Below are 14728 nucleotides of genomic sequence, written 5' to 3'. Positions count from 1 at the left end.
GGTGGGGTAAAGCCAGAGAGGCTAAGGAGCAGGTTCCAGTGCCTAGGCCAACAAAGGGGAGAGGCCTGGCTCCCAACACCTCAATACCCAAGGGTAGCTCCCTAAGGGGAGCCGGGGAAGCCAAGCCGTGGTATGGTGGGAGGATCGCCTCTTGGCTTGGGGACATCTGGGAATGAGAAGTCACTGCTACTTTCAGCTAACTTGCATTATCTTCGTGCAGAATTTGACTGTGGCCTCTGGCTCTTCCTCCCCATCTCCTAGGTACTGAAGAGACTTGATCTGAAGCCCATCCTGGATACTGTCACTCATCTGCTCAGACGCCATCAGTGTCTCCCTAGTGCCTGCAGGACCCAGCCTGTATCTCTTAGGCCCAAACTCTTGCTCCTCTCCTGTACTCCAGCCTCACTGGATACACAAGCCATGACTGCCACCAAGCCAGTATCTCTGCCTGACCTGCCTTCCCACCTGGGGAACACTGCCTACCTTATAGGTGCAGCCCAAATGCCACCACCACACAAGGGTTGTTTTACCTTTCCCAGCGAATCTATCCCTCCCCTCCCCACACCCAGGCATGGCTAGGCTCTGTGGCTGGAGGAGGTGGAAGAGGAAAGAGTGCTGGAGGATTGTCACTCAGCTCCAGGTCCTGATGCTGCCAAAAGTGCCCTCCTCCCTGTGCCAGAGCAGGCCACTTAGCAGGTGGCAGCACCAGCAGGTAAGCCAGCCCTTGAGATCCAGGGAGGGAAGCCTGGGAATAGAACCGCCTCTGCCTCACTGAGGGTGTGGACAAGAGGCCCGATAAGGTGCCTGCAGCAGCTGCTTCCTGTGCCCAGAGCAGTTGCCAAGGTCTGCCTTAATGAGTGCCTGCTGGGCAAGCGGGTACACAGCCTCTTCCTGTGCTTTGCCTCGGCTCCCCCAGCAGTCTCCTAGACCTGAAGCCTCAGCCCCCAACTGTGACTACCAGGGTTGGAGAAAGAAGAAAAGAAAGCCCACCCTGGGGCACCATCCCGAGCATATCCCAAATTGATGACAAGTTCTCAGCCTCTTGGTTCCAGCCCCACTTATGTACAGGATGGAGTGGCAAAAGGCATGAGCCATCGGAACGATCCTCGGCCTAAGGGACCCAGTCTGGACTCAGCTACCACTCCATCTCTTGACCTTGGGGCACCTTCCTTCCCTAGGCCTCAGCCTCCCCATCTGTAAAACAATGGGGATGCTGGCTTTGATTAGGACTCTATGACGCCTCCTAGCTGGTTCCTCCATGCGCAGAACAATGACACACACAAGAGACCTCAGTAAATAACTGCTGAATAAGTGACTGAGCTGAGATGCCAAGAGGGCCTCCCTTGTTAAAAATAAAGTTTGGAAGCTTCCCACATTAGCTTGGCAAAGGTGACAGGCAGGAAGAGGGAAATGACCACAGATTTCACATTCCTGTTGGGGCTCCCTCACCTGCTTTTTTTTTTTTTTTTTTTTTGAGACGGAGTCTTGCTCTGTCACCCAGGCTGGAGATCAGTGTCGTGATCTCAGCTCACTGGGCAGTGTCGTGATCTCAGCTCACTGCAACCTCTGCCTCCCGAGTTCAAGCAATTCTCGTGCCTCGGCTTCCTGAGTAGCTGAGATTACAGGTGTGTGCCACCAAGCCCAGCTGATTTTTGTACTTTTAGTAAAGATGGGGTTTCACTGTGTTGGCCAGGCTGGTCTCAAACTCCTGACTTTAGGTGATCCACCCACCTCAGCCTCCTAAAGTGTGGGGATTACAGGCGTGAGCCACCACACGTGGTGTCCTCACCTGTGTTTTCCCGGCCGAGGCCTTGTTGCTCTGCACTGGTGTTTTGGCCCCAGTGTGGACTCAGACCCACCCACTGACTCCCTCAGGGTCACTGAGACAGACTAAAGGCAAACAAACACAAGGGGTTCTGTGCCCATTGGACAGAACACAGGCTGTGGCCAGGCTGTTTCGAGCTTCCTCACAGCCACTGCTCAACAGGCTGACCCATTTCCACAGGCAACCTGCTGGGGCCCACAGGCCTTAGTTCCAAGCTGGCTGCCCCATAATGCTATCACCCACCACTCAGGAGTTCAGTCACCACCACCCCAGGAGAACTCCAACCTGCAGCTCCCCAGGGTCCCTCCAGGTCCAGCTTCCAATCAGTCACACTCCCCTCAAGACAAGTGCCTCTCTTTGGAGCTCCTGCCCTACCTGCACAAGGGCTGGGCCCTGGTGCCTCCCAGCTCCACTCATACTGCAGTTACAGCATCCTCAGGATCAAGAACAGACATGTAGTGGGCGGGACTGGAGGTGGCATGTGCCCAGTGTTGCCCCTCTCTTAGCAAAGGGTTTTCAAACCAGCTGAGCCTTAGAAGCTCCCTTCCAAACAAAAGCTCAAGACACCTGGGTTGTAAAACTCACAGGCAGAACTACTCCAGGTGAAGCAGGAAAGGGTCTGAGTACAGCTCCCACCCCAGGCTGATAGCCACAGGGCACCTCAGCACAGCCAGGGCAGTCTGAGAACTATGGTCTGGGGTCCTTGCCTTACTTTCTTACTTTACTTCCTTCCTTCCTTTTTTTTTTTTTTAATGTTTTTACTTTTATTTTTTTGAGATGGGTTTCACTCCTGTTACCCAAGCTAATGTGCAATGGCGTGATCTTGGCTCACTGCAACCTCTGTCTCCTGAGCTCAAGCAATTCTCCTGTCTCAGCCTCCCGAGTAGCTGAGACCACAGGTGCACGCCACCACGCCCAGCTAATTTTTTTGTATTTTTTTTCTGTAGAGACGAGGTTTCACCATGTTGTCCAGGCTGGTCTCAAACTCCTGAGCTGGAGTAATCTACCTGCCTCAGCCTCCCAAAGTGCTGGGATTACAGGTGTGAGCCACCATGCCCCCTTCATTTATCTATTTATTTATTTTTGAGACAGAGTCTCACTCTGTCACCCAGGATAGACTGCAGTGGCACAATCATGGCTCACTGCAGCCTTGACCTCCCAGGCTCAAGCGATCCTCCCACCTCAGCCTCCTGAGTAGCTGGGACTACAAATGCCTGGCTAATTTTTTTTTCTGTTTTTTTTAGAGGCAGGGTCTCACTTATGTTGCCCAGGCTGGTCTGGAACTCCTGGGCTCAAGTGATCCTCCCACCTCAGGCTCCCAAAGTGTTGGGATTACAGGCATGAGCCACCACACCTGGCCTTATCCCCTTTAAGCCCCTGGTAAGACAGTCCCAGTCAACCCAGCTGTCCCAGAATTCGGCCACCAAGGTTCCCCTCACAGGCTCACTATATTCGGTGACCCCTCCCCACACGCTTTTCTCCAATTTGATGGTGGATAGTCAGACATTAGTCTGACCTCCAGGGCCACCTGCACTCCCCAGCCAATCAGCCACTACATGAATAATGCCCTGTAACACCCTAAACTTGGGAGAGGAAGCTCAAACCATTTTACAAAGACCCTCCCCTAAAAACTCCCTGACATCAGAGACCATGGGGAAGGGCACTTTTGAAAAAGATTCTGGACGGGTCTGGGACAGAAGTCAGGCATGGGGGCTTGGCTGTGTCAGTCAACCACTCTCAATGGCCTTCCTCACCAAGTGCTACAGACAGATATGAGCAAACTGCACTAGAGACCTTACACACACAATCCCACACATCGAATTCCCAGGCCCATCCCTCAGTCCTGGTCTGTTCCATGTGTCCGAAGCCTTCCCTGGACACTCATTAAGACTGGTGAATTTGGGGGCCTCTGCCCATTGCTCTGGGCTCACATCTGGGCCCCATCTCCCCTCTGCAGGTTTGCAATTTCAAGCAAGCTCTGTTCCATCCTGCAGCTTCCAGAAGATACCCCTTTCCTGGGACTTGGGGAGTGGTCTCCTCCTGTACTAGAGGCCACCTCCTTGGACTCCAGCGGAGCAGCCTGACAAAGCTGAGGCATCTTCCATATGGAGTGATGGTCACACAGTACGCATGGATTCCAGGGGAATGAGTGTTCAGCCTGGGGGCCCTTAGCAGTTTATATGGAGAAAGGCAGAGTTCCAGCATCTATAGCAGTTTGCCAGGCTGCCAAGCTGGGGAAGGCTAGCCAGAGAGCCAGAGGCTGCCATGCAAACCAGGAAAGCTGAGATCGGCCATCCCTTCCAGAATCCCGAGAGTCCTGACAAGTGCTTCTCCTTGGGCCTCTCGCCATGAACTTCAGGTCCCTCTGTCCCATGAGACCGATCCTGTTCCAGGCTCAGGCACATCTGCAACTCCCGGGACAGCAGCTGCTCTCTACCTTCCAAACCCGAAGCTAAGATCCATTCACCCCTGCCCCTCACCTAGCCTCTGGAGAGGCTGGTGAGCCTGCCAAGTCCTCCCCCCGCAACTCCTGGCAGCAGGGCTCCTGGCCTCCCTCACCCCTGCCAAAGCAGAAAGCTGACGGCTGCTGTCATTCCATTTGAAGAGCCTTCACAGCAGTCCCAGATCCAGAGAGAAAAAGAAGGGTGTACACATGCGCACGCACACACAGTTAAAAGCTGTCGGTGCTAGAAGAGTCAGAAGCACCGAGTCTCATTAGTAATCTCCTTTCTCTGACCTCAGGGCAGGGGAGATGAAGGCAGGGATGGAAGGGAGCCTTATACTCTCTCCTTGCTGTCTCCTGGGCTGAGAGAGGCACAGGGCCACCCCTGTCCACTGCAGGCTGTGACCAGCAAACAGAGCTAGCCCCTTCCTCATCTCTCCCCTGGCTTTGTTCCCCAAGACGCAAGGTCAGGCTAAACACAGGGGCAGAGGCAACCCCCACACCCTGCTGCCAAAACAAGCCCAGGACCTTCGGCCATGCCTCTTCTGTGGGCAGCCAGCCTCTATCTTACTCTCCCCGCTGATGGCCAAGCCCACACAAGCATGCCTCACACATGTCTCTGGGAGAAGCCCCTTGCTCTCCCCCGTATCACTGGCTTCCTTGTCTCAATCCCCACTCCAGGAGCACAGCTGACAGGCTCCCATGGGAGCGGGGAGGAAGGAGGAAGGGCTTTCATCAAAGAGGTGACGTCAAAACCAGGCAACTTGTGAAGCTGTCAGGGGCCGGGAAATTTGGACAAAGGTGTCTAAAAATAAACCCCTGAAGCTAGGAAAAGGCTTTGGTGGCTGAGTTGCTCGCCACCACACCACATGCCACATGTCCTGTTCTGAGGTCTGGAACCCAAGAAGTCTCTTTCCCAGGGGTGCCCCTCCAGATGGGCCCATGAGGTTGAGGATGGCACCGACAGGACTGGAGAGGCCTTCCTTGAATGAAATGGGGCGGGACTCCCCAGAGGTGGCACACTAAGCAGGCCTAGAGCACTGGTATCTTCCTTCCTGCCCACACCACCAGCCAGCCTGCCCCCACCTCCAGTCCAACTGCAGCCAGGCAAGCACATCCTGCCCCACACCCCTTCTGGCCACCACCCTCCAACTCACAAAGGAAACTCCCCTCTATTCTCCCTGTGCCCTTGCCCTACCACCGTGACAGCCCCCCCCTTTCCAGGTCTTCTCACTCCTGATTCTTCAAACCTGTCTTTGACCACCAAGGACACAGCTGGTGACCCAGGGCCTCATTTATTCATTCCTCAGCCCCAACACCAGACTCCAGGGACATCTGAACTCCCATTTCCACCATCAACGCTGTGTCCCTTTCCCCAAGCTGCTTTGGTGAACAAAGTTGCAAGGATCCTCCAAGTGTACCAGGCTCTCACTCCCACTGACTCTCGTCCTGTTCCCTGACCCCTGCCACACTGGCCACGCCCTCTGCGCAGCCTTTGCTGCCACAGGCTGTCCACTGCCTACCTGGTCCCACAGAGGCAGGGAGGCACAGGGCAGCCTCCCAGGTCAAATACTGCCAACAGGCTGATGTCCCCAAATATATCCACCAGCCCAGCCTTTCCTCAACTCCAGGACACACATACCATTGCTGACTCCACACCCCCCAACTTAGATGTATCTCAGGCAGCTCCCCTGACATAGCCCAAATAGCTACCTTCTCCCCAAAATCAGGGCCTCCCTCAGTTCCCCACATGTCAGTGAAAAGCATCGCTACATACTTGCCCACCTGCCCAGGCCAGAGGGGAGCAGAGCCCTCTGTGACTCCCTCACTGCCTCTCCTTCCACAACAGCGAATCCACCCAAAGTCTATCAGTTCTATCCCAAAAGTGATTGTAAATCTCCATCCTTGTCCACAGCTCTATAGCCGCTGGGCCTGCCCAAGCTGCCACCACTCACACTGGGATTCATGACAGCCTCCTAGGCTAATTCCTTAGCCGCAGGCCTAAGCATCTCCACCTGGTCCCAGATCTGTGGTCCAGTCCCACCCTGCCCAGAGATGGGACAGCTCATCTTGTACAGACGTGGCTCCAACTGTGTTATTTTCCTGGTTGGAACACTGCAGTGACTTCCTGCTGCATTTAGACCAAAGCTCTGACTAGAAGTTCTTATCTCCTCTCTAAAGGCTCTTCTAGGACTCTGCCTTGAGGTTATCTCCTCTGAGAGGCTGTCCCTGACCATTCTGTCCAAGTTGGTTCCCTGACTTTTCTCACCCTCTCCTTCTCTAGCACACGTCCTATTTTTGTCTGATATTTATTACCTATCTTCACCACCTCACTGTGAATGGCTGTTTCATGCACCAACGTTTCATTCACATTGTGCCCATTATAGCACCTGGCACACAGACAATAAATACAAGTTAAATGAATGAACAATCACGTCCAAACCCAAACTGGGGTCATTTCCCTAGCAACCAAGTTTACAAAATGTTTAGGGGAGGAGGGATGTGTAACAGGGCAAGTTTTAAAAAAATTTCTGTAGACACAGAAACCCGTCAGATGACCTGGTGACTGGCTCTCCTTCCTCCAGGAAGGTTGGGCTGCCAGCATTGCCAGTAACCACGTCAGGAAGTAAAGGAAACAGAGCCTGCCACTGCTGCCCCAGCCCTGGCCTCTGGGAGCAGATGTATAAGCCCATGCACAGGCAGGGCCACGGGCAATACATGATTACCTGGGGCCTGCCCAGACACTGGGAGCCTCAGGTCCTTGCTTTGCAGGCCTCCAGCAGGATGAGAATAAAGTGGCCTGTCCATTCATCTGAGCCAGGAGTGTGGGATAAGCACTATGGATGTCTTTGGTCAAAGCCAGAGCCAAACTAAACAGATCAGATTTATGAACAAGCTCTCCATGCTCCTGGGATATGCTCCGGCTTCCAAAAGATCTTGGGCATCTGAAAGAGATGCCAACAACCTCTGCCCATCTTCCTAGCTCCACAGGTACCTGTTCCATGAGGGCCCCAGGGTGCTGCTCTCCCAAAACCACTTCTTCCTCCCATTCTAGGCAGTCCTCCTCAGCTCCACCCAAGGGGCCTGGCTGTCCCCAACACACACACCCCAGGCCTGTGCCTCACCTTGATGTAGGTGTCCAAGGCAGGATGGACACGGCGGGTAGCCAGCCAGATGGACAGGATGGTGGTGTAGGGGAAGGTGGCTGTCACCACATGGCTGGGTGCCGGGAAGGAGAACACCTTGAAGCCAAATTTCTGGTAGAGGTCGATGAGCTCAGGGGAGGGCGATTCCTCACCTTCACTCAGGATGCTGCCCACGGCACACCGACATTTATCAGGGGGCACCTGGGGAAGCAAAGCATGGGTGTGAGAGTTGGCCAAAGGAAGGAGGCCCTCAGACCTCCTTCCTCCTGGGGCTGTGCCAGATCAGGCCTAAAAGAACCAGCAGCTCTGACAAGCCATGCAGCCCCAGATACCAGGACACAGCTAGCTATTTTCTTACTGGAACCCACCTATGGCCCCTGCCTGTGGCATCATACCACAGGACTCTCATCTATTCCTTCAACAAACATGCCATGCCCTGTGGAAACCCAGGGATCATAGTGAGGGGTTAGACTTGGTCTCTGCCCTTCTGGAGGCCAGGAGAGGGAAGGGCGGAGAGGACCTCTGAACCATCACCCTCCACATGGCTCCACTGAGGGGGCCCTTCCACCCCACCATGAGACCCTCTGTCAGCCCCCACGCCCCAGGGCCACCAGCAGAACTGTACAGTGGCTGATCCTGCAGCCTGGGTCCAGCAAAATCCTATTAGCTAATTTCCCTCCTATCTCCTGGAGAAGAGCAGGCTTTACAGGCAGAGAAATTATGACAGGCAAGGGAGCAAAACTGAGGAGTGGTAATAAAGAGCTCAGAGCCCTCCACGGTCATGCCCTAGGAAAGCAAGAACATGTGTGTGTGTGTGTTTACACACATGCTTGCAGGGTCAGGACCTGGCAAGTGGCTGCAGAGGGGCTGCAGGAAGCACCTGTCAGGACATAGGATTGGGATCACTGGCATCTGGGTTGCTGGTGAAATTCTGTGGAGAGATCATCCTCCCCATCCCTCTGGCACAGCCAGCTACCATCACCAGAGCCTCTAGACTTCTTCTGCAACCCATGGTCCATCCAGGGACCTATCCCACTTCCTAAGTCCCTTCCTGGCTAAAAGCCAAGACCACTGGTTCCCCTCCAAATCTCTGTAGGTTGCTAGTGCCTGCACTTCCCACTCTGCTCGCCTCCCTACCTAATTTCCCTCCTCTGGCTCCCAGAAACCTCAGGCATGTAAGGCTCCTATGTGAGCCTCCAACACTTCCTACAACTGAATGAAGGCTGCAAGGCCCAGTACTCATTTCTCCTCCTGGTATCAAGAGGCCTCACTTTGTCTCACCTACTGTTACCTGTTTCCCATGTCAGCTTTCCAGGTGCCTAAGTCTGTACCAGCCTTCAGACTGGGCCCTCAGAGACATATGATCTTGAATCCAAGAGATTCAGCACAGACCTTGTACCCTCAATCCTGGGTTTTGCTCAACTCTAAAGGCTCCTTTCTCCCTACCCACCGCAAAAAAATTTTTTTTGCCAGCAGTTCACCTTCACAGGGATGATCCCTAAGTTTAAACAGGCTTCTCCCTCTACCTCCACTTACTCCTCTCCCCAGCCCTCCTTCCCAGCACTGTGAAGTCATTATTACCTGTTCTCACCTCTCCCTCCCATTACAGCCCTTTCCAAGCCCTCTCTGAAATCCCCTGGGGGTTTCTCAGCCCCGAATGGCCTCCTCTACTCAGGCCAACCCAGGCCTTCCTTTCAGTCACAGTTTGCCTGGGACTTGGGCACCTATTCCAGGCTCTCACTTCTAAGCAGATCCTAACGGTCACCCTCAACTGTCTGCAGCTCTGGTCCCCTTGCAGCCCCCTTGAAGCCTATGGCATCCAAACCTGGCTCAGAGCTTTAGTAGCAGGCAACAGGGTGTAGTGGTCAGAAACACAGCTTGAGAGAGGCAGGCCACGGTGCGAATCTGAGTCGTGTGATTCTAGACAAGTCCCTTGGGTTCTGGGAGCCCCAGTTCCTCAATATCTACTTACAGAACTGCCATATTAAACAAGAAACTTCACAGAAGCTTAGCCTGGGTCCAGCATTCAGCAAATGCCCCATAATTGTGGTTATTAGTAGCTATGACACAGTCCAAACAACTGTCCATGGCCTAGAATGCCCGACCACCCAAACCTCTGAATATGCAGCTCCTCCCTGCCTGTCCTTCCGGTTCAAATACCCTCTTGGAGAGCCTTTCAGAGTGGCTCAGTGGCACTCTCTTCTCCCCCAGTATTTTGCTGTAAACTCTCTTGCCCTCCACAAGTCTATCTTGCACACAGTCACTTCTTTTGGCCTGAAGCTCCTCCCACCCCACCCAGAGGCACAGGAGATCACTGCAATACCATCTCTTGTCTCTACATGGTGGAACTGCCCTACTCACACGCCAAGACTTGAGAATGACCAGATAGGCAGGAAGTTATCTGGCAGGCCTCCTGCTGACAAGCCAAGAGACACTGCCTGCCACAAAGCCTATCTTCATGTCCCTGACCCTACCAACCTGTGCTGTGCAAAAGAAACATCTACATAAGTCACATGGAGAAACGGATGAAAGGTCACTTATTATCTTCCTTTCTACAGCTGGCTTGCCTGGGTTTGAGTTCCAGGGTCTTTCCTGGGAACACTTCAGCAGCCCTTATGGGACTCCCAGCTCAACATCCTCTTCAGTAGCCAAAAGACACCAGAACACATGTGGTCATCTTGCTCAGAACCTCTCGATGGCTCCCAATTTACCTCTAGGATGAAACTAAATTCACAAGCCAATAGGCAAGGCTCTTTTGGAGTGGCCCACATAATACTGCATGAATTTGCCCACACACTCACCTTGCACTCCCTTTCTGCAGCCTCAGGCCCCAGCAGGGGCCAGAGCCCAGATGGGCAGGCACCTACTGAGTGTCTGCATGGCAGAGGGAGGGACGGATCCAGGCTCTGGCCCAGCCCGCCTTGCCAGCCTCCTCACCCGCCACACCCCCACACACACCCACATGAAACTATTTGCAGCTCCCCAAACATGCCACATCCTCCCATGCTTCCTGCCTTTGCGTAAGCTACTTCCTCTGCCTGAAATGTCCTTCTTCACCCTATTCCAGAGTCCCTTCTGACTGGGAAACTCCTGCCCATCCTGCAAGACTCAGCTCAACTTTCCCCTTCAAAGCCTTCTGTTGCTCTCCACCAAGCAGCCCCTCCTCTCTGATCCCAAGTACCCACCAGGGAGCAGGTGTTGTGCTGCACTGTAACTGATGGCCTCCCCATCTCTCTCCATCACTCCAGGCCTCTAGGCAAAAAGGTCCAGGATCCTGCGCACACAGAAAGTTCTTGAGGCATGCTCAGTGACAGTACATGCATGCACACACAAGCAAGCCCTGCACCATAACAAACTTCCTCTCCCTCCACCTGGAGAAAAGGCAGAGCTCCTGCCAAAGTGGAAGAAGGGAGCTAAGAAGACAGGGCTCCCAGGATCCAGGAGGTGTGTGGGGCACAGCAGCTCCTTTCCTGGCTAAGCAACTCCCTAATTCCACAAGTAAGAACACTTCCTACCCCCTCCCCTGCCCTGGCCTAAGGAGGAGCCTAGAAGGTCTCTCAGCAAGCCTACCACCCACTAAGTGGCCCCATGCAAAGCTGAAGCTGGGAAGCAGCTGAACAAGGCACCAGCAAGGAGGAAATGGGACAGGCCCTAAAATAACCTAGGGAGTGGCAAGGCTGATCCATTGGCAGAGGAAAGCTTTCCTGGCCTCCCAGTAAAGCCCAGACCCGCCTCCAGGGAAAAGGCCTACTAAGGCTGTCAAGTGCCCAGAAGGTTGGGATGTCCTGATGGGCAAGAGACCCCATCCACCTTGGCTCAATGAGTATCTGTATTTGGGCCTAACCCTAGGACATAGGCCTGGGCCTCCCAGCCCTACCTGCCTGCTCCTCTTCCTCCCCAGATCAGCTATTTCTCTGGGTACCTCTGCCCAGAACAAGAATTGGACCAGAACTAGTACCTACAAGGAACCACATCTGGGAAACAGGGCAGTGGCCAGACCCACCACCACTCGGGGTAAAGACAAGCCCATCCAGGATGTGTCCTCAAAGCAAGAGTACCAGGAAAACAACAGAGGCATGCCAGGCCCCAGAGCATCTCCTTTGGGCTGAAAAGCCTCCTGAGTCCCATTACTGGGAGGAGAGGGCAGTCTGCTTAGAACCTGAGGCTTCCAGGTATGAGCTAGTCCTAAGGCTGGCCCCACTGCCCCTTCCTGAGTGGTGTCACAGTACCCTGCCGACCCTGTTGTGTGAGGCTATAGTGAAGACAGCCACCTCGGGGCCCCTGCCAAGCCAAGACCTCGCTGAGTCTGGGAACTGGACAAGACTGATATCTTCCAGGATGCAGGAATGAGAAATGGTGTCAGCAGCCCAGACCAAATGTAGTCATTGGGTTCAGGGTTAATACAAACTGCCAACCCTAGGCCCACAACCTACACAACCTGACAGGGACAGCAGCACCATCTCTCAAACCCAGGCACAGAGGGCTGCCCTTACTCTTCCCATGCCAGCCCACTGACCCAGAGCTACCCAAGTTAACGGGGAAAGTAGAGGCAGGGCCCTTCATTTGCACTTGTACTCCCAAAGGAATAGAGGAGCTGCACTGGCCCATGACTAGATGGTTGATACGGGACCTCGTTTGCCCTCCTAGGTGCTACAGGTCAACACACCAACCCCCAACTTCCCTGGGAAGCTTATGCCCAAAGGCACACGGAGACAGGCACCAGTCAGGACACGAGATGATGCAGACACCTAGGCCAGAGGACAGGACTCATTCTTCAGGCTCGGGAGGAAAGAAAGGAGTCAACAAGATACCGGCCCTCAAAGGTGAGTTTACTTAGAAACCTTTCAGGAACCTTCCTCTATAACCCTACACCTTCAAACAGAATCCTAAAAACAGCTGATATCTGACCAGGCACTCATCACTTTCCCCAGACTCTGCCTTCTAAGCATAAGCTCATTAAATCCAAACAGCCTTCTGTGGTTGGTACTGTTTTCAACCCTGTTCCCAAGGCCCAGACAACCAAGCCATTCAGCCAAGGTCACACAGCAAGGCAGTGCTGAAGTCAGGATTCAAACTCAAGCAGACCAGCTTCAGAGCTGCGCCACATAACCCAGAGGCATCCAGGAGTCCCAGAAATTGGCCCTGGTGAAAGCGGGCTGCACAATGGCTTTTCCCTGCACTGTGCCGCCTCACATGGCCCAGACAACCTGCAGGAGGCTGGGACTAAACCAGAGAGGCAGGCAGGGTCCCTAAAAGTACAAAGTCCCAGTGGCATGAGGTCCTCAGGCAGGACTGGATGTCAAGTGTGACACCCACCTATTAAGAACTGGGTATTGGGCCATATCATTATCAATTAGCCCCCACAAAACAAAAACCCTGAGGTAGGGATTCTTTTATCCTCATGTGACAGATGAGGAGACATACTCAGACAGGCCAAGTGACTCACCTAAAGTCACACATTGGTTAGCAGTGGAGCCTTGATTCAAACCCAGAAGGGCAAATCCAAAGCCCCTTCCTCTCACACCTCGTCTCACCTAACCTCAAGGACAGTTCTAGTGGGCAGAGAGGAGCTCGTGCTTCCAGACCTGTCCCACATAGTTAACCTGCTGCACAGCAAATGCCTGGACTCCACCTGGCAGAAAATAACCATGGGGTAACCAGGATAGGGGGCGGCCTGAGCCCTCAGGCAACATCCCAGCCTACATTCCCATTGCCTTTGTTGAGGAGGTCAGTCCTGGGAAATCCTACTCCCTCACCCCTTCCCAGGCTCCACCCAAACTAAGTGCCTCCAGGGAGGGCAGGGAGCCTTCTCTCCACACACACTGAGGGAAGAGGGAGTGTGACACAGGCCTACATCAGAACTCTCACCAGCCTCTGTGAGGCTGTGGTCATGCCAGCCAAATGACCACAGGCCCCTGCAGACCTAGTGGCCCTGGGCCTTGGTTCTCATCGGACTAGGGGAAAGGGGGCTTTGATGGCAGTCTTGTTTACTAAAGGCAGAAGCAAGTACCACCAGTTCCCCAACCCACTCCATGCCTGGAGCAAACACCACCTCCTAGGTAGTAGATGTAAGCAGCAAATATAGGCCCACTTGGGCCACATAAATGGAACTAGCTGCCACACCCATCTTGCCCCAACCAGGCTCCCCATATAAGCAAGCAGGCAGGTTGCTTAAGCCCCAAACACAGCAGCAGAGGTGATGGTGGCACAGGGTGGGGCAGGAGGTAGAGAGCCAGCCTGGCAGACAGGATGGGCCCACAGGCACAGTGACAGCAGCCCAGCCACTAGGGCCTGTCCACAGGCCAGAGCTGGCCAGGATCAAGAGAGGCACTCAGGGTCCTCTCAGCTCCTTCCTTCCCCTCCAACACTGAAGGCTCCCAGAGGGACCAGGCCCCAAAAGGGAGCCTGAAGTCACTTTCCAAGCCCCCAGCACCCACCGCAGAAGCAGGGCTAAAGGCAGAGCAGTTTTTCTAGTCAGGACCCTTCCCCAGTCATGCAAGGGCAGTATGGACCAGTGTGTGTAAGGGAGATCTGTGACCGACATCCGCCTACATGTGATCCTTATCTCTGAACTCATACCCCATCCCTTGCATACCTTGAAGAGGAATGGCCCACACTCCATGAATGCTGGGCTCTGAGGTGGGTGAGTACACCCATGAGCCCCTGCCAGGGTCTGTCCACTTCCCAAAAGACTTCTTCCCCACCTTCCCATCCCCAACCATGCCAAGGCTTTCAGGGATGGAGAATGGAATCCTTCCTCCTGCCTCACAGGAACCACTCACCCAGACCTGCAGCCTCTTCCCATACAGGACTCCAGGGCACAAGGCTAACAGCTCCAGCAGCAGCTACTATGAACAGGTCCACAGCAACTGCCACTGTCCAATCTTAGTGGTACCCTTTCTTATGCTACTTCCTGGGTCCACACCCAGCCTAGGTGGGACCAGCCTCCTCCCTGCCCAGCTGAGGACAGGACGAGGCATGGCTAGGGAGCTGTCCGTCACACCTCATGGGGTGGGCAGCATCTAAAGCCAGGTGGCACCTCTCACCTGGTTACTCACCACCCCACTCACAGAGCCTGACACAGCCTCACTGCCTCCCCACACTCACAGAGAAGCAGGTTCTGGCTCCTGTCACTCTGGGCTAGGGAAGGACACAGTGGGGGTGGGACACTGAACAGGTCAGCCTCTATTCTCTTTCTCTGAGAACCAGAGCATGCCACGCTGCACACTGCTGGTGGAGGCAGCCTAGGGGGCAAAAACCTTTGGTTCTCAGCCCACTCCAGGACCAGGATGGGGCCTTTCCTCTAGGCTCCTA

At 54.3% G+C, this 14728-nt stretch overlaps 1 protein-coding gene across 2 annotated transcripts in view; it reads right to left on the bottom strand.

The window, feature by feature from the left end:
- Nucleotides 1-14728, bottom strand: part of TEX264 (testis expressed 264, ER-phagy receptor) — a 33136-nt gene that overhangs the window by 12246 nt on the left and 6162 nt on the right. For both annotated transcript variants that reach the window (XM_004034228.5, XM_063703837.1), the window contains one exon: nt 7394-7615. In XM_004034228.5, the coding sequence (XP_004034276.1) occupies nt 7394-7615 (222 nt within the window). The remainder of the gene's footprint in view (nt 1-7393; nt 7616-14728) is intronic.

This window comes from Gorilla gorilla, chromosome 2 (assembly GCF_029281585.2).
Source record: "Gorilla gorilla gorilla isolate KB3781 chromosome 2, NHGRI_mGorGor1-v2.1_pri, whole genome shotgun sequence".
Taxonomy (NCBI): Eukaryota; Metazoa; Chordata; class Mammalia; order Primates; family Hominidae; genus Gorilla; species Gorilla gorilla.
Note: the sequence above shows the minus strand (reverse complement) of the source record. Positions and strands in the feature narration are given on the sequence as shown.